Source organism: Scardinius erythrophthalmus, assembly GCF_964197995.2.
Source record: "Scardinius erythrophthalmus genome assembly, chromosome: 21".
NCBI lineage: Eukaryota > Metazoa > Chordata > Actinopteri > Cypriniformes > Leuciscidae > Scardinius > Scardinius erythrophthalmus.
Genome location: NC_138241.1, coordinates 6,823,330 through 6,846,841, shown reverse-complemented (window position 1 = coordinate 6,846,841; position 23,512 = coordinate 6,823,330). Strand labels below are relative to the sequence as shown.

Sequence of the window (23,512 nt, the reverse complement as noted above, 5' to 3'; positions counted from 1 at the left end):
TTGTTTGCATATAATTTAATAATGAAGTCTGTGAGTGCTAATGGTCTGACTTTTTCTTTTTAGCAAATGCAGCAACAGAATCCTCAAAAAGTTGAAGCCAGTAAAGTGCCGGAGTACATAAAGAAAGCAGCTAAAAAAGCTGCTGAATTCAACAGTAATTTCAACCGAGAGCGGATGGAAGAGAGAAGGGCTTATTTTGACCTTCAAACACATGTAAGATATGCATATGTTCTTTGATAATCTGATTGTGGTCTATAGTGTATAAAATTCATAAAACAGCTTCATTTAGATAACAAATGAAAGCATCTATCACTCCTCTTTTAGACGTACACTTCCCTAAGCACTTCCCCTCAGTTATAGAGGGAAGGGCATACAAAATTTGACTTAAACACGGCCCTTATAGTCAGCCAGAATACCCTGATAACCACATAACTTTATCCTAGTAACCACCCAGAAAACCTATGGTTCGTATAATGTTGCACTTTTTGAGTCGCAGATCCGATAATTTTTCAGATCGGCAAAAAAAAAAAAAAAAAGTGTGTGTTGGGGGAGACAAGTATAACTTTTTCTTTCTATTTCTTGTTTAAATAACACTTTACTTTGATACCACAGCAAAAGCTTCTAGCCCTAACTGATAGATCAAATGTTATTAAAGACAACTGAACAGTCAGTAATAGGGATTTTCTGTCTTTTTTTGTTTGATTAACATTGACACAGAGAGCAACATGAATATTAGGCTGCTGTCACGCTAAGACCGAATGCATGGATCCAATATACTGATACGCATCCATTTTCTTTCTCATCTGTTTACGTTCACTTAAGACGTAACCGACTGTGTTAGTAAAGATACTTGTCGAGACAGGCATATTAACAAAATTCTGTGTAGAAAACGCATGAAAAGTATGTGTAGAAAACCCTAGGACCTGCAACACCCTAGCAATGGCTCTGAACACCTATGTAAACATTAACTTATTTGTTTCGTGCTTTCTCTTTTACCTGTAGATTATTCAGGTACCTCAAGGAAAATACAAAGTCCTCCCTCCAGAAAGAACCAAGACCGGTCCATACCCAGTTGCACTCATTCCTGGCCAGTTCCAAGAGTACTACAAAAGGTGAATTGTGTAATAAATTGTTGCTTCTTTTTTGCAAATCCTGCTGAGCTTCTGATTTTCCAGTTGATTAGTTACTGTAGTCTCCATTCTACTTGAGAACAATGCTGAAATGTTGTCCGAAAATGTAGCCACTGTTTAGCTTTCTGACTGAGCTTTTCTTGCCTCATCCAGGTACTCTCCAAATGAGCTCCGCTACCTGCCCTTGAACACAGCTCTGTATGAGCCTCCGCTGGACCCAGAGCTGCCTGCCCTGGACAGTGATGGCGACTCTGATGATGCTGAAGATGGAAAAGAAGACGGGAAAAAACATAAAGGTTCCTCTGTAAGTTGTTTTCATGTGACCGTGACTATAAATGCACTGTTGGTTTAGTTATAGTCTCGCTTAGCCAGACCTTCAGACTGACGATAGAAGGTCTGGAGTCCATAGCAGCTTTTATTGGCCAAGGACCGCCCTGAGGCCGAACCAATCGTAGTTTGTTTTGTTCCGCGTTATGTTTAGGGGCATGAAAATGTAACTTCGATGTCCCTACAACAGTGGTTCTCAAAGTGTGGGGCGCGCCCCCCAGGGGGGGCGCAAGGTTACTGCAGGGGGGGCGCGGGAGATCTGCAAAAAATAAATAAAAAAAATACAGCCGTTACGTTACTTCGGCGTTCAAGTGCGTGAAAGCGGTAGTGATAGCGCTCTTCTTTTATAAATCGGCAACGAACGGCAATTACACTGAATCGTTCTTCTTCAGACCGTTGGAACAAGCCCAACCTAGAAGTTGCTCGCCAAAGAAAAAAAACTCTTCAGCGGACGTGCGCGCTCTGGTGAGAAGACCAACCAGACGCTGAGCTCGTGAGGCACTCTCCAAAGCTGCTATATTAACTTTTAATTATGAATTAAAAGTTAAAGTTCTGGTTTATTATTCTCTCTTACTGTTGATTCAATGACATGACAAATTAAAACTATTCCTGTTTGCATTGCACGTTTTTATTTTATTTTGTAATTTTTTATTTTTCAAGGAGAAATAGAGAAAGCAGGCCTTCAATAATTTCCTAAATCACTTGTAAGTTTATCATTGCACATATTTCATTGTAAAAAAAACGTTCCGCTTATATTGAATGCTTTTGTTTCGTCTGATAAACAAAGTTTTTGAATCATAACACGTTATCCACGCTGTATCATCATAACTGTCAAAAATCGCGGAGAGGAATGTCTCCACGGAAACGGAGATCAACAATTTGATTCACATTCCACACTACAACGTGAAAACGGCGTTTTCAAATGTATCCACTTTGGAGTGCGTTTTCATTAATAAAAACGCCATCTCATTGTGGACGGAAGGCCAAAACGGAGAGAAAAATATACGTTTTTTTTTTGAACCGTCGCTAAAACAGGCAAGAATTATCGCCAAAAGGCAATAACAGACAAACTGACGGTTTATCTCAAGATATGAGACCGATCAATATCACGCATTTGCGATCCATAAGACTGTGTAATGTCGTAAATATTAATAATAGGATGAATTTGAGCATTTAATATTCGAATATTATTTACAATAAGGAATGGAATTCGAATAGTAGCCTATTATAGAGGAAGATTGACAGCCCTTATATATATATATATATATATATATATATATATATATATATATATATATATATATATATATATATATATATATAATTTATTTTTTGGGGGAGGGGGGGGGGCAGATTTCTTTAAAGGTTTAAAGGGGGGCGCGACCAAAAAAGTTTGAGAACCACTGCCCTACAATAACAGTGTAATAAAAAACTATTGGACTTATTTTAAAGAGTCTATAAGGCTAACTTTACATACTTTTGAAAATCCCAATGTTTAGTTGATTCTGATAAGCGCTTTTTATCACAGTTGTAAACACGACAGCTTTCTTTTTTCCATGAGGGGGTTTGGCACCACGGCATCTTTGTTTCCAGGCGGAACGTTAATGAATGCGACACACGTCTCCCTGAAGTCCTGTAGAATTCAACCAATCAGATGACGAATTCGAAACTCCTGAAGTGTTTCCAATTTTATGTGCCTTATGCATCAGACGTTCAGCCAACAGTCTGTGGCCGTGACGTCTGAGGCTGAAACTAGTTTAGTTATAGTTAACCCTCTGGGGTCCACGAACGCGCCAAAGCATTTTTCTGCATTTTTACCTGGTCATACAGATATCTGTAAGACATCATTTGAAACTATTCTTCGAGGTCTATTTTTATTGCACTGCTCTCATAATTACAAAAAAAACACTCAGCAAACAGGGTGCGCTTTCTGCTGTTTCAATCTCCATGAACTTCTTTCTGAAAATCTGTGATTACTTTCCACACAGACTTGAGAAATGTGAATAGAGAGCTTGAAATGTCTACTTTAAAAATTAACCAATTGAAATCAAATCTTCGCTGATTATGTAATCCTTATGAAATCAATGAGAGGTATAATCTTTCCTGTCTGAGCTCGTTATTTCTAATGTGGTCACACCCACGAGCAGCGCAGGCTAATCATACGGTAATCATCCACCTAAATGAAACAAACCTGTAAACGCCCATATCACCTGGATAAACAAACCATCAAGCTGCGTCAGGTTACTCTACGTTTCATCATTTTTGGAAGAAGACACGATATGTGGAATATGTGGAATTTACATCAGAAGAAGATCCAGCGGAGGATATTACTGTTGAGTAAGTCATTAATCATTTTGCATTAGTTAACGTCTTTTTACATAAATGTTTACTTGTCGGGTTTTTTCAAACTATATTACCAGACTAAAATGTTTGAAATAATCGAGTGAGACATGTTGAAATATGAATTATGTAGGCAGTGCATGTAAATGTCGTATGAAGAGTGTTTTTATGTTCTATAATATAAAAGCATAATGCAATATAAAAGTAATAGTGTCTATACTGTTAAATGATGAATGTAACAGTCTAAGAATATTTAGAACAGTGTTTACTGTGAAAAACTGTTCGGGAATATCTGCTCAAACATATAAACAATGTTTATGTTGCTAAACAATAATAATTTATTTTTTGTTTTTATACTGTATGATAATACAAACAGCTTATGCGTGTCATGACTACAAAAAGGACTCTTTTTCACACAAAAAACTGTTTTATCTGTGGGCAATATTAGTAAGCTATTAGTGATTTCTAGTGTAATAATATCATTGCTCCTGACATCATACTTACAGTTGTTGGCTTTTTTTTTTCTCTCTTTTTTTTATTTTTATTTTTTTTATACAGTGATCAGATACCTGCACCACTGTTGAGTCCTTCTGACTCAAACTTTCACGAGTGTCTTCAAACTGTTTGTCTCTCAGAGTGCTGTACCATCAGCAAGCTGTTAACTACATTGGACTGATATGATCAAGGTAAAATGTGACCCTGGACCACAAAACCAGTCACATGGGGCCATTTTTTGAAATTGAAGTTTGTTAGGATATGACAATATTTGGCAGATATACAACTATTTGAAAATCTGAGGGTGCATAAAAATCGAAACATTGAGAAAATCTCCTTTAAATTTGTCCATTTATGTTCGCGATTGTGCTGCATTCACTCACAAAAATATATATTTTTTATATGTACAGTAGGAAATTTACTAAATTTCGTCATGGAACATGATCTTTACTTAATATCCTACTGATTTTTGGCATAAAAGAAAAATCTCTAATTTTGACCCATACAATGTATTTTTGGCTATTGCCACAAATATACCCGTGCGACTTGTGACTGGTTTTGTGATCCAGGGTCACAAATAAGCTCCATCACCGACTACTGATGTTGGGGAAGTGTTCGTTTTTCAGTGCATGGCAAAAGAAGCAGCAGACACATTGGAAATGCCAGGTATGGTTCACTTGTTTCTACAGTTGAACAGGAACTCTTTTCTGGAATGGCAAAGGTGAATAACTGTTCAATTGTCTGTTTAGGTCAACATGCTCAATATTGTGCCTTTGACCTTCATTATGTATTTTGATTATGTATGTTGAAAATAAACCACGAAAAAACTCACATTCTTTTGTTTCCCTCAGTCCCATTCACCCTGATAGGCCCATTATAGGGGAGTATCTTTGCAGGGTTCGTACAAGGTGCTTAAAGTACTTGAATTTTACTTTTTGAAATTTAAGTCCTGGAAAACCTTTGAAAACAGCCATATTTACGAAGAGGTAATTGAAAAGTGCTTGACTTATTTAAATACAATTAAAAAAAAATGAATACAACCTTTTCGCGCAAAATTAACAGCCCATCTGATTAAAGCCCCATCAGACCGTTTCTGGATATTCTGAAGTATGCCAACATTATATAAAATATTATTTATTGAGCAATAATGTTGCGTGACGTCACTTCTTGTTGACGTTCGAAGTATTGTCAAACAAAACGGAGGCAAATTCGTCCCTCCCTCCTCATCCTGTCCCCTCCCCCTCCCTTCCGTGCTTCCTGAAACAGGCTTTTCCGATGTAAATTCGGGACTTCACACGTTCTCCTTTTTCCTCTTCTTTGTTATTTGTTCGTCTCTTTGGTCGTGTGTCGCTTAGAGCACCTTTAATATATATTTTAAATGCATTGCAAGTTGTATTTTGGAGACCATATATCTGTAATTTGAGTTTAAAAAATCCTTAAAAACCCCTAAAGATATTGTTTGATAAGTGCAATCTCTGATTATAGTCCTTGAAATCCAAAAAAGTAGTCCTGGAAAAGTCCTTGAAAGTCCTGGAATTTCTTTTTACAGTATCTGTACGAACCCTGTCTTTGTGTCCCCAGGTATGAATCACATCAATATGCATGGCCATTGACTCTTGCGTACAGCCTTTCTAACACAAATAGCGTCTTACAAAATTTTAATCAATCTATTGTTGTATGTGAATAAGTGGTCAGGATGATTTTCACATCATTTTGTAGTAAAAAAAAATCTAGGCTACAAGATCCAGTACTCAAAAGTATTGCTAACACAGTATTTGTTTTATGGCCTTATTTAAGCGACTTAAAGTTTTTGTTTTTTCACTAACAACACATAAACATCATTTGCTAAAAAAGACAAACTTTTACATACATGCTGCTCACATATTATTGTAGCAGAGTTTGTGCTGAGTACAGTGTAAGCAGACTTTAGCCATTCAAATGTTCTAAGTAATTGAAATAATAAAAAATGTCGGTGCATGTCAAAACATCCCCAGGGCCCATTAACCCCTTCAGACCCCAATTAGAAGGCAATTAGATTTTCATTCCCTTATATTTTGACAACTATAAAGCCAGGTGTTTGATTTAAAGATGTCTAACGTAATGTAGTGATTGAAAAGTGCATGGGTGATGGCAAGTCACTGTCTTAATGAGTCATTCATCCGATTCATTCAACCGATTCATTCAAACGGCTCTTTCATTCAGGAACAAAGCAAGTGACCGTCTTTATGAATGAGTCAGTAACTCAGTGGCTCACTTGTTTAGTCAAAAACCACAGATTCATTCAGTAATGAAACACAGCTGTGTGTTGCTCAGGGACGCACAGCAGTTCTGCTGTGGCTTTGTTTAGAACTATTTTCATTGATGAAATTGAGCAAAATAAGACAATATTGACAAAATTGAATAAAATGTAAACCGTTATTAACTTCTTGTTTATTAAAATGTTGAATAAAATCAATATCACATTTGAAATTGTGCAGATATTTGGGAAAAATAGCACATTTACTTGTGTGTGTGATATATTTATATCATATTTATATCATTATATCATAGAAATAAGACCCATACAGGAGATTTTTTTTTTTTTTCCCCATATCTCTTTTTTTTTTTTTTTTTGGCATTTTAACTGTCTTCTAATAGTCACATCTCTGCACACACCAGCTGTCTGTTAGTCTAGTTACATTATGCCAGTAGGTGGCAACAAGTGACTGTCTTTGAGTGGGTCATCATTAAACCATTCATAATACACTTAAAAACGTTCTTCTCTTTTTTTTCTTTTCTTTATTTATTTTTTTTGAATGAATCAAGGTGTTGAAATTAATTTAACTTTGAGTTCCACTTTACAAGGCACAATCAATAATCAACACATCACCTGGGGTAATGCTCAAGCTGATGTTTCACTTCATAGAGATCAATGACATTGATTCAATGCATTGAACAGTGTGACACCAAACATGAAAACGCCATTTTAATGTTGAAAGCATACTATGACAAAGATATCGCTTTTATTTTCTGACAACTGATGGCAAACTGATTTTTTCACAAATATATGACTTGACCTAAAGGAGGACAGACGTGTGTGTGTGTGTGTGTGTGCCTGAGCCCCGCCTCAGACAGAGAGCAGACCAGATGACAGATGCAGCACGATAGGCTAAATGTTTGTGAAATTCTTTATGTAAAAAATGGGCAATATATTGCGTCACCAAAACTTACTGGGCTCATGTCCTTATATAATATGATATATGAGTCGATAAAGTAATTATCGCAACAGGCCTACGTTAAAAGCGTTAATTTTAACGCATTATTTTTTTCCACAATTGCACCAATTTTACGTGTTAAATTGACATCACCAATTTAGTTTATTTATTTTACTTCTACAATCTGACATGTGTCCAAGTGAAACCCACTTTATAGCAGAATGGAGCCAGGTGGTTCGAAGGGTTGACAAATTTGAAGTTGAAAGAAACAAATTCAGGGGCAAATTTTTTTATTAAATTCTATGGAATAACATGCACAGATGACAAGGAAAAAGTGTATTAAGGAAAAAATGTCAACCCGAAACCATGTTCACAACACATTCTACTTTCACAATCCAACATACACCATATTGCCAAAAGTTTTAGGACGTCTGCCTTTACATTCACATGAACTTTAATGACATCCCATTCCTGATCCGTAGGGTTTAACATGGGGTTGGCCCACTCTTTGCAGCTACAACAGCTACGACTCTTCTCGGAAGCTTTCCTTAAGGTTTAGGAGTGTGTTTATGAAAAAATTGAAGTGCATTTTGTGAGGTGAGGCACTGATGTTGGACGAGAAGGCCTGGCTCGCAGTCGCTGCTCTAACTCATCCCAAAGGTGCTCTATCGGGTTGAGGTCAGGACTCTGTGCAGGCCAGTCAAGTTCCTCCACACCAAACTCGTTCATCCATGTCTTTATGGACCTTGCTTTGTGCACTGGTGCGCAGTCATGTTGGAACAGAAAGGGGCCATCCTCAAACTGTTCCCACAAAGTTGGGAGCATGAAATTGTCCAAAATATCTTGGTAGGCTGAAGCATTAAGAGTTCCTTTCACTGGAACTGAGGGGCCAAGCCCAACCCCTGAAAACAACCCCACACCATAATCCCCCCTCCACCAAACTTTACACTGTTTGACAATGAAGTCAGGCAAGTACCGTTCTCCTGGCAACCGCCAGACCCAGACTCATCCACCGGATCGCCAGACAGAGAAGCGTGATTTGTCACTCCAGAGAACACGTCTCCACTACTCTAGAGTCCACTGGTGGCGTGCTTTACACCACTGCATCCCACACTTTACACCACTGCATCCCACACTTTACACCACTGCATTCCACGCTTTACACCACTGCATCCCACACTTTACACCACTGCATCCCACGCTTTACACCACTGCACCCCACGCTTTACACCACTGCACCCCACGCTTTACACCACTGCACCCCACACTTTACACCACTGCATCCCCACACTTTACACCACTGCACCCCACGCTTTACACCACTGCACCCCACGCTTTACACCACTGCACCCCACGCTTTACACCACTGCACCCCACGCTTTACACCACTGCATCCCACACTTTACACCACTGCATCCCCACGCTTTACACCACTGCACCCCATGCTTTACACCACTGCATCCCACACTTTACACCACTGCATCCCCACGCTTTACACCACTGCACCCCATGCTTTACACCACTGCATCCCACACTTTACACCACTTTACACCTTTACACTTTACACTTCACCACTGCATCCCCACGCTTTACACCACTGCATCCCACACATTACACCACTGCATCCTACGCTTTACACCACTGCACCCCATGCTTTACACCATTGCATCCCACACTTTACACCACTTTACACCTTTACACTTTACACTTCACCACTGCATCCCCACACTTTACACCACTGCATCCCACGCTTTACACCACTGCACCCCACACTTTACACCACTGCATCCCACGCTTTACACCACTGCATCCCACGCTTTACACCACTGCATCCCACGCTTTACACCACTGCATCCCACGCTTTACACCACTGCATCCCCACGCTTTACACCACTGCACCCCATGCTTTACACCACTGCATCCCACACTTTACACCACTGCATCCCACACTTTACACCACTTTACACCTTTACACTTTACACTTCACCACTGCATCCCCACACTTTACACCACTGCATCCCACACTTTACACCACTGCATCCCACACTTTACACCACTGCATCCCACGCTTTACACCACTGCACCCCACACTTTACACCACTGCATCCCACGCTTTACACCACTGCATCCCACATTTTACACCACTACATCCCACGCTTTACACCACTGCATCCCCACGCTTTACACCACTGCATCCCACACTTTACACCACTTTACACCTTTACACTTTACACTTCACCACTGCATCCCCAAACTTTACACCACTGCATCCCACACTTTACACCACTGCATCCCACGCTTTACACCACCGCATCCCACGCTTTACACCACTGCACCCCATGCTTTACACCACTGCATCCCATGCTTTACACCATTGCATCCCACACTTTACACCACTTTACACCTTTACACTTTACACTTCACCACTGCATCCCCACACTTTACACCACTGCATCCCACGCTTTACACCACTGCACCCCACACTTTACACCACTGCATCCCACGCTTTACACCACTGCATCCCACGCTTTACACCACTGCATCCCCACGCTTTACACCACTGCACCCCTTGCTTTACACCACTGCATCCCACACTTTACACCACTTTACACCTTTACACTTTACACTTCACCACTGCATCCCCACACTTTACACCACTGCATCCCACACTTTACACCACTGCATCCCACGCTTTACACCACTGCACCCCACACTTTACACCACTGCATCCCACGCTTTACACCACTGCATCCCACATTTTACACCACTACATCCCACGCTTTACACCACTGCATCCCCATGCTTTACACCACTGCATCCCACACTTTACACCACTTTACACCTTTACACTTTACACTTCACCACTGCATCCCCAAACTTTACACCACTGCATCCCACACTTTACACCACTGCATCCCACGCTTTACACCACTGCATCCCACGCTTTACACCACTGCACCCCATGCTTTACACCACTGCATCCCACACTTTACACCACTTTACACCTTTACACTTTACACTTCACCACTGCATCCCCACACTTTACACCACTGCACCCCATGCTTTACACCACTGCATCCCACACTTTACACCACTTTACACCTTTACACTTTACACTTCACCACTGCATCCCACACTTTACACCACTGCATCCCCACGCTTTACACCACTGCACCCCATGCTTTACACCACTGCATCCCACACTTTACACCACTTTACACCTTTACACTTTACACTTCACCACTGCATCCCCACACTTTACACCACTGCACCCCACACTTTACACCACTGCATCCCACACTTTACACCACTGCATCCCACACTTTACACCACTGCATCCCACACTTTACACCACTGCATCCCACGCTTTACACCACTGCACCCCACGCTTTACACCACTGCACCCCACGCTTTACAGCACTGCACCCCACACTTTACAGCACTGCACCCCACGCTTTACAGCACAGCATCCCACGCTTTACACCACTGCACCCCACGCTTTACACCACTGCACCCCACGCTTTACACCACTGCACCCCACACTTTACACCACTGCATCCCACGCTTTACACCACTGCACCCCAAGCTTTACACAACTGCATCCCAAGCTTTACACCACTGCATCCCACACTTTACACCACTGCATCCCAAGCTTTACACCACTGCATCCCACGCTTTGCATTGCACTTGGTGATGTAAGGCTTGGATGCAGCAGCTCGGCCACAATCTGAAGGCCACACAAGTTTGGAGGTCTGTAGCTATTAACTCTGCAGAAAGTTGGCGACTTCTGCGCACTGTGAGCCTCAGCATGCGCTGACCCCGCTCTGTGATTTTACGTGGCCTACCACTTCGTGGCTGAGTTGCTGTTGTCCCCAGTTGCTTCCACTTTGTTATAATACCACTGACAGTTGACTGTGGAATATTTAGTTGTGAGGAAATTTCATGAATGGACTTATTGCACAGGTTGCAACCTATCATAGGACCACGCTTGAATTCACTGAGCTCCTGAGAGCGACCCATTCTTTCACAAATGTTTGTAGAAGCGTCTGCATGCCTAGGTGCTTGATTTTACACAACTGTGGCCATTGAAGTGATTGGAACACCTGAATTCAGTGATTTTGAGGGGTGTCCCAATACTTTTGCCAATATAGTGTATTTCTGATTGAAGTGGTTAAAAAATTGACTAATCTCACCAAAATCTGGGATCAGTGTTGTTATTGTTAACTAAATAATACATCGGATTGAGAAAAGTGGTCTCTATAGGAAAGGAGACATCCAAAAGGCCCTTTTTTGCATTTGAATAACGTGCAGCAATGAATCGTGGATGACAGGAAGTGTGTTAAATAAAGTGGGTCAATTTATTTCCTGTTGACTTGCAGGACAGTTCATCAGGAAACACTTCAGATGGAGACAGCCAAGACAGCGGAATTCAATCCAAAGTCAAGAGCAAAGACCGACCCGGCACCCAGGGCAAAGACGCCACTCCTCGCAGCATCCAACACAAATCTGTCCCTGGGTACAAGGTAGAAGAAAAAAGCCCCTGATCTTTTTTTTTTTAATAACCCAACACCTCTCTTCTCCCCTTTTCGCCACCCCTCTTTTCCAGCACTTTCAGCAGAGAAGTCCTCTTTCTTCTGACTTGATCATCAGTACCTTGTCCAAACACTCTCATGCACTCACACACACTCTCCCTGGTGGTCGTAGATTGGGACTTCACGTGTCAACGGAACTTATTTTCCTTTTTAAGTGTGGCACTCATTTTCTTCAGTGCCAGGAAACCCAGTGACAGTTCCTGTGTTCTGCACAGACCTTTTGAGCAATAACGTTTTTGTGTGGTACTGCTGTTAGTTTAGGGCTTTTTTTTTATTTTATTTTTGCTGTGATGCACTTGTGAAGGTAAATACCCTTATAAAGTGAACTACTTCATATAGCTTAAAATACCTCTATTTATCTATCAATATTTATCTTATCTTACATGCCTGTCAGTTATACTGAAGGCCACGTTCACAATTGTCTTTGGCTGCTAAACTCTGAAAAGTGTTAATCCATAGATATAAAATGGTTGAAGAAATATTAAGAGTGCACTCAGTAATGGTTTCCCTGATTTATACAAATATAATCGTAAGAAACAAAGATTTGAATAGCACTTTTGGATGAGGACTCCAATCATATGACAAGTTATTGTTTTGAAATCACATGGCCAGCTGTGTTGCAACCCAACCAAGTTACTAGTAATAATAACAAAAATAGCAATAATAACAAGCATGTTTCATGTTTCCAACATGTGTTTTTAAAGCTCTTTTCCATTTAGCTGAAAAAATAGATTAAATTCACAAATTAAAAATATTTGCAAATCTCACTATATCTTATTCGTGAATTGTATTTTCTTTTTTATGGATCTCATTCTGTATGTTTGTACGTTGGTTAATTTTGTCAAATCTCTTTTGTGGATCATAATTCCCCCCCCCCCCCCCCCCCCCCATTACAAAGTTATCATATGACTACAGAAGAAATATAGCTGTTCCAACTATCATAAAATTGTTTTCATCCACGCTGATAGTCGTAAAGGGATAGTTCAACCAAACTATGACTGACTTTTGCAAATCATAAAATTTTGAAGAATGTTGGTAACCAAGCAGTTTTGGTTACCATTGACATCCATTGAATGGACTAAAAAAACGGACATTTCTTAAAATATTTTATTTTCCACTGAAGAAAGGAATTCATATTTTGGTCCTTAATATATTATTTTATGTTCCACAGAAGAAAGTCATACAGGTTTTTAGCCACATGATTAGTAAATGATGACAGTTTGCATTTTAGTATATATTGTCTCTTTAAAGATGCTAGATGAAGAAGAGCCAGTGAAACAAACTGAGTGCACTTTTAAACTGAGCTTTATTTATCCTTTATTTGTCATGCTCGTGATGCATAACTATCTTTCAGGCATGAAATGGTTATCAAACTACTGTTTGGTATGACATTGTTGAAGTTAGTTGTTTTCTATACTGACTCTATGGGCACCTTAAATATGCTTGGTATCAGTGTTTCCTTTGATTTACTCTGTTTAAATTGTGTTTTTCTTTTTTTTTTCTTGTCAAAATGCTTGGCGGATCAACAAAAGGTTTACCTTAACATATTACTAATACAACATTTCACTCTTTTTGTACAAAACTACATTTATACAAAGTGAATATATAACAAACAGTAAGTTGGCAGTGTCATAATACAAAAAAAAAAAGCTTGCCCACATATGTGGAAATGTTTGCATATCTTTTTATTGGAGAATTTTGACATTACAACTTAGCTAAAGGCTTATTTGATGACCTGTCTTAATTATTAGTTTCCCCTGTAGTTCCTTTATCTCAAGAAGTATGAGCAGTGTAAACTGGCGCAGGATATTCCTGAATAGTGTACATCTCAGAGTATGCATAACATGTATCCAGAGAGTACCTGAATGATCTGCTACATTTGTCAGAGTAGTCTGCCAGTATACTACAGTGCATACTGTATCCCACAATGCACAGCATTCTAGTCTGATGGAATTCCAGAATTAAATGAAACTGGATTTTTTTTTTTTATATATATATATATATATATAATTTAGAGAGGCATAATAACCTATTTATTTTCAATATCAGAACACATGCAACGTGAAGTCATGTGAGCGTAAAATCAAATAATTATTTTGCCGATAATTAGGCCAAGTAAATACTCGTAGCCCCATATTGTAGCATACCGCTCGTCAAAAGGTTTTGTTTTTTTTAAATGTTGCATACGGTCCATTCTTTTAAGAAAATGTATCGGTATGCAGTCTATACTACATTTATATATTTAGTAAACTGCTAGTATTTCATTGTTATCACCCCCAGTTTATCTCCACCTCTTAAACATTAGATAATCAATATTAAAGGGCGGTTCACAGCACTAAGAATGATAACCATAAAGACAACTATTTTTGCATCCACACCAATGGATGATAACATTGTTTGTTATAAGTGCATATGCTGCTGCAGTTATGCCCTCTGCTGGATTCTGATTGGCTGCCAGTGTTTTATCATCTAGCAGCTGGGGGAATAATCAGTTTAAAAGTGATTCCAACAATACTCTTCTCGTTATAGCTGTGGTGCGAACTTGGTTATTAAAACTTTAGTTATCATCTTTGGTGTGAACGGCGCATTAAAGTGTGTTCTTTCTTCAGTAATTCATAATCTGGGTTTATTTGCCCATATACATTAACTAAGAGAGGCTTCCATAAGTGTGTTTTGGACATTTAAAAACATTAGTTACACAAAAGTAACATGTTAATCTGATGTGAATGTGGAGTCGCTGCAGTACTTTATTAAGACAGTAGGTACAGCTTCTGTTGATCCTCTCACTCTGTGTGTTTTTGGCTTGTTTGTTTCCATCCCTCTTTTATTCAATCTCTTGAGTCTTGTTAAAAGTGTTTGTAGTTAAACATTAAATGTTCCTGTTCCTGTTATGGTAAAAATTTTTTTTTTTTTTTTATGTAATAATCTTAGTTCGGCTAGTACTTTTCCTACTGTGACAGAATGAAGGCGTTTGTCCTTCCGTTAACATAACTGTGAGCTTCACTAACATCTAAATGTGTCTTTAACCTGTAGCTCGGCCTGCCTCTTTCAGTTCCCCAGCACAATGTTGTCACTGCTCTTTTTAGTTTAACAGTTTTTATGGTAGGGCCTTTGACATGTCCGTATTTAGAGTAACCTTTTGAATAAAGAGGTTTTAAAGAAATTAGACTGTAGAGAGATTTATTAATGGCTGTGAGCACTGAATGAAAGTGTCAATTCTGCGTTGTAATAAGTAGCACAAGAAAATTGTTCTGTATTTTGGTCACTTTTTGGGTGTTGTGACCTTTTTATACACTTATGTTACGCTTTACAATTGGCTTCTGCGACTGCGTATTTGTTTATTGGGGTGAAACGCCTTTTTTGAGCTCAACTATTAATAATATAGCAAATATTTATTTTTTTTTGTACGGTTTCCTCTATTCTAATTTTGAATATCGCAATATTTTATGCATTGCTAAAAATGTTTTCCTGCATGTTTTTGTTACTGAAACAATCATTCAAATGGTCACATTGTATATCAGTCTTGATATACTCTAAATTATATACACAACCAATCAAAAGTTTGGGCTCTGTAAGGTTTTTGAAAGAAGTCTCTTATGCTCACCAAGGCTGCATTTATTTGATTTAAAAATACAGTAAAACAGTGATCTATGTGTACAATTTAAAATAAATATTTTCTATTTGAATATATTGTAAAATGTATTTTATTCCTGTGATCAAAGCTGAATTTTCAGCATCATTACTCCAGTCTTCAGTGTCACATGATCCTTCAGAAATCATTCTAATATGATGATTTGCTGCTCAAGAAACATTTTTCATTATTATCAATGCTTCATATTTCGGGGAATATTGTGACACATTCTTTTCACGTTTCTTTGATGAATAAAAAGTTCAAAAGAAAAGAATTTATTTGAAATAATAGAAATTGTTTGTTACATTATAATCTCGCTTTTGAACGGTTTAATGCACCCTTGCTGAGTAAAAGTGTTCATTTTTTTTAAAACATCTTTGCGACCCCAAACAATTTTGAATGGTTGTGTATGTTTTATCCTGATTTATGTGCTATACAGATGTTGGTTTTTTTCTTTGATTCTTGTGTACATATTTTGTGCTTCTTAAAAATTTTTAACATTAGGCAGTTCCAAGTAATTTTAAGATCCTGCACCCAGATTATTCTGGTATTTTTGCTCATTTAAAGGGATAGTTCACCCAAAAATGAACTTCTACAACTACAATACTTTTACAAAAGAAGATATTTTGAAGAATGTTGGTAACCAGAGTTGATGGACCCCATTGACTTATAAAAAAAAATACTATGGAAGTCAATGGGTGTTGTCAACCGTTTGATTACCAACAATTTGATTCTTCAAAATATCTTCTTTTGTGTTCAACAGAAGAAGGAAACTCATACAGGTTTGGAACAACATGAGGGTGAGTAAATGGTGACAAAATGTTCATTTTTGGGTGATCTATCCCTTTAATTTTGAAAATCATAGTGGTTTTGGTTCAAGCGTAATATCACATGGTGTGTATGACCTTGGTTGCCATGGCGTTTATAGCATTACTCTGCCCTTGCAGCCTAAGGTCATTCCCAATGCTATATGTGGCATATGCCAGAAGGGTAAGGAGGCCAACAAGAAAGGCAAACCAGAGGCTCTCATCCACTGCTCCCAGTGCCAAAACAGCGGTAAGTCGAAACCATTTCTTCCTGATGTAGTGTTCTTCAGTGTCTACCACACTGCTAGTGTTTATTCCTTGAAACATTTCTCTTCAATGTAGTAGTAGGACAGCACTCATCTTAAAACTGCTACCTGGAAGCCGCAGGGTCAAAATTGTCGTCTTGATGATTGAAGATGCTGTTTTATGAAATCTTAAGTATCATTTCCTAAGTGTCAGCATCCTGTTGGATCGGCCTGAGGGTTTATAGCATGGCGAGAATAGCGGAGATGATGAGAAGCCTCACTTTGTGTTCAGGTCACCCGTCCTGCTTGGATATGAGTGTGGCGTTGGTGTCCCAGATCAAGAGTTATCCCTGGCAGTGCATGGAGTGCAAGACCTGCACCGTCTGTGAGCAGCCCCACCATGAGGAGGAGATGATGTTTTGTGACAAGTGCGATCGAGGCTACCACACCTTCTGTGTGGGCATGGACTCCATTCCTCTGGGTGAGTCTTTAGTGCATGCGCAAATACAGAAACACAGTATTGAGCTAATGTTGTCATGGTAATGTAATGCTGAATTTGAGCTGTCAAAAGTTGAAATCTTACTTCACCTCACAAGCTTTTTAGAAGCCTGATGTGAGGAAACAGTTAGAAATAGGCTTTGGTTGCATCAAACCCATGGTCAGATATTTAGGGCAAAATTTTTGTTTACTTGTAATAAATCAAATTATATACAGTGAGGAAAATGAGTATTTGAACACCCTGCTATTTTGCAAGTTCTCCCACTTGGAAATCATGGAGGGGTCTGAAATTGTCATTGTAGGTGCATGTCCACTGTGAGAGACATAATCAAAAAAAAAAAAAATCCAGAAATCACAATATATGATTTTTTAACTATTTATTTTTTATGATACAGCTGCAAATAAGTATTTGAACACCTGTCTATCAGCTAGAATTCTGACCCTCAAAGACCTGTTAGTCTGCCTTTAAAATGTCCACCTCCACTCCATTTATTATCCTAAATTAGATGCACCTGTTTGAGGTCGTTAGCTGCATAAAGACACCTGTCCACCCCGTACAATCAGTAAGAATCCAACTACTAACATGGCCAAGACCAAAGAGCTGTCCAAAGACACTAGAGACAAAATTGTACACCTCCACAAGGCTGGAAAGGGCTACGGGGAAATTGCCAAGCAGTTTGGTGAAAAAAGGTCCACCGTTGGAGCAATCATTAGAAAATGGAAGAAGCTAAACATGACTGTCAATCTCCCTCGGACTGGGGCTCCATGCAAGATCTCACCTCGTGGGGTCTCAATGATCCTAAGAAAGGTGAGAAATCAGCCCAGAACTACACGGGAGGAGCTGGTCAATGACCTGAAAAGAGCTGGGACCACCGTTTCCAAGGTTACTGTTGGTAATACACTAAGACGTCATGGTTTGAAATCATACATGGCACGGAAGGTTCCCCTGCTTAAACCAGCACATGTCAAGGCCCGTCTTAAGTTTGCCAATGACCATTTGGATGATCCAGAGGAGTCATGGGAGAAAGTCATGTGGTCAGATGAGACCAAAATAGAACTTTTTGGTCATAATTCCACTAAACGTGTTTGGAGGAAGAAGAATGATGAGTACCATCCCAAGAACACCATCCCTACTGTGAAGCATGGGGGTGGTAGCATCATGCTTTGGGGGTGTTTTTCTGCACATGGGACAGGGCGACTGCTCTGTATTAAGGAGAGGATGACCTGGCCATGTATTGCGAGATTTTGGGGAACAACCTCCTTCCCTCAGTTAGAGCATTGAAGATGGGTCGAGGCTGGGTCTTCCAACATGACAATGACCCGAAGCACACAGCCAGGATAACCAAGGAGTGGCTCTGTAAGAAGCATATCAAGCTTCTGGCGTGGCCTAGCCAGTCTCCAGACCTAAACCCAATAGAGAATCTTTGGAGGGAGCTCAAACTCTGTGTTTCTCCGCGACAGCCCAGAAACCTGACTGATCTAGAGAAGATCTGTGTGGAGGAGTGGGCCAAAATCCCTCCTGCAGTGTGTGCAAACCTGGTGAAAAACTACAGGAAATGTTTGACCTCTGTAATTGCAAACAAAGGCTACTGTACCAAAAATTAACATTGATTTTCTCAGGTGTTCAAATACTTATTTGCAGCTGTATCATACAAATAAATAGTTAAAAAAATCATACATTGTGATTTCTGGATTTTTTTTTTTAGATTATGTCTCTCACAGTGGACATGCACCTACGATGACAATTTCAGACCCCTCCATGATTTCTAAGTGGGAGAACTTGCAAAATAGCAGGGTGTTCAATTTTTTTTTTTTTTATAAAAAATGCATTACTGTCCGTCACTGATTTTCAGCATCATTACTCCAGTCTTCAGTGTCACATGATCCTTCAGAAATCATTCTAATATGATGATTTGCTTCTCAAGAAACATTTATGATTATCATCAATGTTAAAAACATTTGTGCTGCTTCATATTTTTGTGTGAATGCATTTTTTTGTGTTTTTTTTAGGATTTTTGGATGAAAAGAAAGTTCAAAAGAACTGCATTTATTTGAAATATAAATATTTTGTAACTTTATGAATTTCTTTAGTCACTTTATCAATTTAATGCACCCTCGCTGAATAAGTGTTAATTTCTTTAAAAAAAAATGTTTTACTTGACCACAAACTTTTGAACGGTAGTGTTTTATATACACTCCTGAACAAAATCTTAAGACCGGGGGAAACATTGCAAGTATTCGCATTTCGCGCTGGTGGATCCTAGCCGGGTTGTAAGTACTGCTCCAGAATGCCAAAAGAAGAAACAGGAGCAAGAGACAAAAAATAGAGAGTAGGCAATTTATTGAAAACTGCATTTAAACTCAAACAGGCTGTTCATCAGCTGATCAAAAGTTTAAGACCATACCCATAAAAAGGTCAAATCTGCACAAAAATATGGCTTTCATGTCATTGTTCTTCAGGCAGTCACACTGTCATGATCTCCTGATGGCAAAGGCAAAAAGGCTTTCTCTCTTTGAACGTGGCAGGATTGTTGAGCTGCACAAGCAAGGCCTCTCGCAACGCGCCATCGCTGCTGAGGTTGGACGCAGTAAAACAGTCATTTTACATTTTTTAAAAGATCCTGAGAGTTATGGGACAAAAAAGTCAAGTGGTAGACCCAAAAAAATTTCACCTGCACTGAGCCGCAGGATCCGACGGGTTGTCCGTGAAGACACAGGTCAATCCTTGACCCAAATTAAGGCCCTTACTGATGCTGACTGCAGCCCAATAACCATAAGACGTCATCTGCGAGAGAAGGGCTTCAAGAACAAAAAACGTCTTCAAAGGCCACGTCTCCTCCCACGCCACAAACTTGCCCGTTTGGAATTTGCAAGGGAGCACCAAACATGGGACATTGAAAGGTGGAAGAAAGTTTTATTCTCTGACGAGAAAAAATTTAACCTGGACGGTCCTGATGGCTTCCAACGTTACTGGCATGACAAGGAGATCCCACTGGATCCCACACAGTGGAGGAGGCTCCATCATGATCTGGGGTGCTTTTTCCTTCAATGGGAAAATGGAGCTTCAGGTTGTGCAGGGGCGTCAAACGGCGGCTGGCTATGTGGATCTGTTGCAGCGGGCATCCCTCTTGACTGAGGGCCCTCGTCTGTGCGGTTTCACAACGCAATTCACAACGCCCGCCTGACGAAGGACTTCTTCCAGGAGAGTAACATCGCTCTTTTGGACCATCCTGCGTGTCCCCCTGATCTAAATCCCATTGAGAACATTTGGGGATGGATGGCAAGGGAAGTTTACAAAAACGGACGTCAGTTCCAGACCGTGGATGCCCTTCGTGAAGCCATCTTCACCACATGGAGCAACGTTCCCAGCAGCCTCCAGGAAACAGTCGCATCAAGCATGCCGAAGCGAGTGTTTGAAGTGATCAACAAGAACGGTGGGGCTACTCACTACTGAGTCCTTTTTGACACTTTTAGTTCTGTTGTGGGTTTATTTTTGGGCTATGGTCTTAAACTTTTGATCAGCTGATGAACAGCCTGTTTGAGTTTAAATGCAGTTTTCAATAAATTGCCTACTCTCTATTTTTTGTCTCTTGCTCCTGTTTCTTCTTTTGGCATTCTGGAGCAGTACTTACAATCCGGTTAGGATCCACCAGCGCGAAATGCGAATACTTGCAATGTTTCCCCCGGTCTTAAGATTTTGTTCAGGAGTGTATAACAAACGCTAATAGAAAAGGATTTGATTTCAACTTTACATTTAGATTTATTTTTTAAATGATTTACTGAGACTGTGGGTTAGGGTTAGGACTGCTATCCGATAACAGCCATTTATGAAGGAGAAAACACTTAACATAAAAAACATAAAAGAAATGAAAATGTAATTTTAAAAAATGCCCCACAGTCCAAAAGACCAATAGACCCCTTTTGCGCCGACGTCACGGCGCTAGCTGGAGGCAAAACAAACGGAAAACTGGAGGCGGCCAATACAAACCAGCACAGATTCGGCTACATATTAAGGAGCTTAAATTATTATTTTTATTATTAAATGTCATCTTGTTGTGTTCTTGGGTGCACGAATCGATGAAAAATGAGTATGCTGTATCTGGAATTTTTATTTCTAGAAAATATTCATATTAAAATTAGCACCGTAGTGTCACTCTTTACATTGTTGTCTTGGCGCTGGCTAGGCAGAACTGCGAATTGAACCACACAAGTCTTTACATGACCATTCAGCACATAGTTATATTATAGGCATCTAAATATATTTATATGTCCTCAGTTTCTCTTTACCCTCGGTTTCTCTATCGGGTCAGTGTAGAAGTCAGGCCACTCAACCAGAGGTAACAGTTAGCGTTAACGTTAATCCTGTCAGTTCGTCCATTGACTGAGCGTGTACGGTCATCTGGTTCCGTCCGTTAAAATTAACTTTTGCAAATAACAATCGCCGTCCTGGACAGTGAGTGACCTTGCACATTAAGACAAAATCGGATTTTCTCCAGTCATTGTTAAAAAACAAGCTAACAAAACTTGCAAACTAACGTTAGTGAAGCGGCCACAGGGTTCTTTCTGCCTCCAGCTAAGCTCCGCCCACACAAATACGTCACCGTGTTTACCAACTGTAAAAGGGTCTATATTCCATTTCTCTCTCTCTCTCTCTCTCTCTCTCTCTCTCTCAACAACAGGTTGCTGGGTCTGTGATTTATGTAACAAAGAGATACCTACACCTCAGAAGAAAGGAACAATAAAAACACCAAAAAAATCTAAATGAGCTCCAAAAAGTTGACCAATTTTTACAACACTTTTGATATTATTTTTTTATTTTTCTATTATTTGAATAAGTCCATATATGTTTGGTATGTTGCATTAATTTTGTAGCTGATTTTTTTTATATAATTGTTTCCACTGTAGATGATGTTTTGTATTGTTTAAAATAAAGTTCAAAACTGATTGTGTGTGTGTCTTGCTTTTGTCTTGGTCATTAGGGGACAAGCACCGAAGGTGCGGAGGCACCTATTGTATCTGTTCCCGTTCTTATTATTATTCTGCCGTTTCTTCCGACTGGGAGTCTATGGCAGCCCATAGAACCACTTGCGGGAAAGTTATGAAATTTGGCACACTGATAGAGGACAGTCCAACCAAGGGTGTTTCTTTAGCAAATTGGGTGTCTTAAAACAAATCCCTCTAGCGCCACCAACTGTCCAAAGTTGCACTCGTATTTATGCTAATAACTTTTGAACCACAAGGGCTAGAAACAAAATTCTTTTTTCACCTGATTCCTTAGCTCAAGATGATTCGATTGACGTCATTTTCCGCCATGAAAATTTTTCCGCCATTTTGAATTTTCCAAAAAACCTACTTTTTCTAACTCCTCCTAGGCCGTTGGTCCGATTTTCACGAAAATTAAACCAGATCATCTTCAGACGGTGCTGACAAAAAGTTATGGAATTCAAGTTGATTCGCTTAACCGTTTTCGAATATCACGCAACCAAATTTTACATAGCGCTTGCGAAAACAGACACAAGCCTGTATCTCCGCAACGCTTTATCGTATTCAGACCAAACTTGGTACATATCATCATATGCATGTCCTGAGGCTACATGCTGCGTTTCGGCGCAGCGCCACCTACTGGTCCAGAGATGTGAAAAATGGCTGTTTTTGCTTATAACTTATGAATGGTTTGTCCAAAAATCATGAAAGTGGTCTCGTTAGATTCAGTGTCTCATGCTGAGTTGACTGATATCCAATTTTCCCAGATCAGCCATTTTGGATGTCAGCCATTTTGAATTTAGTGCAAAAATGCTCTGTTTTAAGAATGCATTAACGGATTGTTACGAAACTTGGTATGGGTCATCAGAATGATACTCTGAAGGAGCATGAGAAGTTTTGAACCAGCACCACCTAGTGGTCAAAAGTTATAACAACATTTCCAAAAATGCTAATAACTTTTGAATAAATCTGGCTATTGTAAAGTCACTGGTCTTAATAGATTCCTTGGGTCAAGGCAAGAACATAGATACCAAGTTTTCCTTATTTGGCCGAACTTCCTGTCCGCCATCTTGATTTTCAGTCAAAACCTACTTTTTCGAACTCCTCCTAGACCGTTTGTCCGATTTTCACCAAAATCGAATCGTATCATCTCCAGACCGTGCCGACTAAAAGTTATGGATTTCGTGTCGATAGACAAAACTGTTTTCGTATAGCGCAGCAGCAAAATTGAGGCATGGTGCTAAAAGCACTATTCAAGCTTTATCTCTGCA

At 39.5% G+C, this 23,512-nt stretch overlaps 1 protein-coding gene across 2 annotated transcripts in view; it reads left to right on the top strand.

Annotated features, from left to right (window-relative positions):
- phf10 (PHD finger protein 10) overlaps positions 1-22,207 on the top strand; it is a 29,311-nt gene extending 7,104 nt beyond the window's left edge. Inside the window, exons 7-13 of one of the 2 annotated variants that reach the window (XM_081350834.1) lie at positions 64-213; positions 1,003-1,112; positions 1,284-1,434; positions 11,866-12,009; positions 16,657-16,765; positions 17,053-17,241; positions 21,938-22,207. In XM_081350834.1, the coding sequence (XP_081206960.1) occupies positions 64-213; positions 1,003-1,112; positions 1,284-1,434; positions 11,866-12,009; positions 16,657-16,765; positions 17,053-17,241; positions 21,938-22,023 (939 nt within the window). In that variant the 3' untranslated portion in view covers positions 22,024-22,207. The remainder of the gene's footprint in view (positions 1-63; positions 214-1,002; positions 1,113-1,283; positions 1,435-11,865; positions 12,010-16,656; positions 16,766-17,052; positions 17,242-21,937) is intronic. The other variant, XM_081350835.1, reaches the window with a different exon arrangement.
- The last annotated feature ends 1,305 nt before the right edge of the window (positions 22,208-23,512 follow it).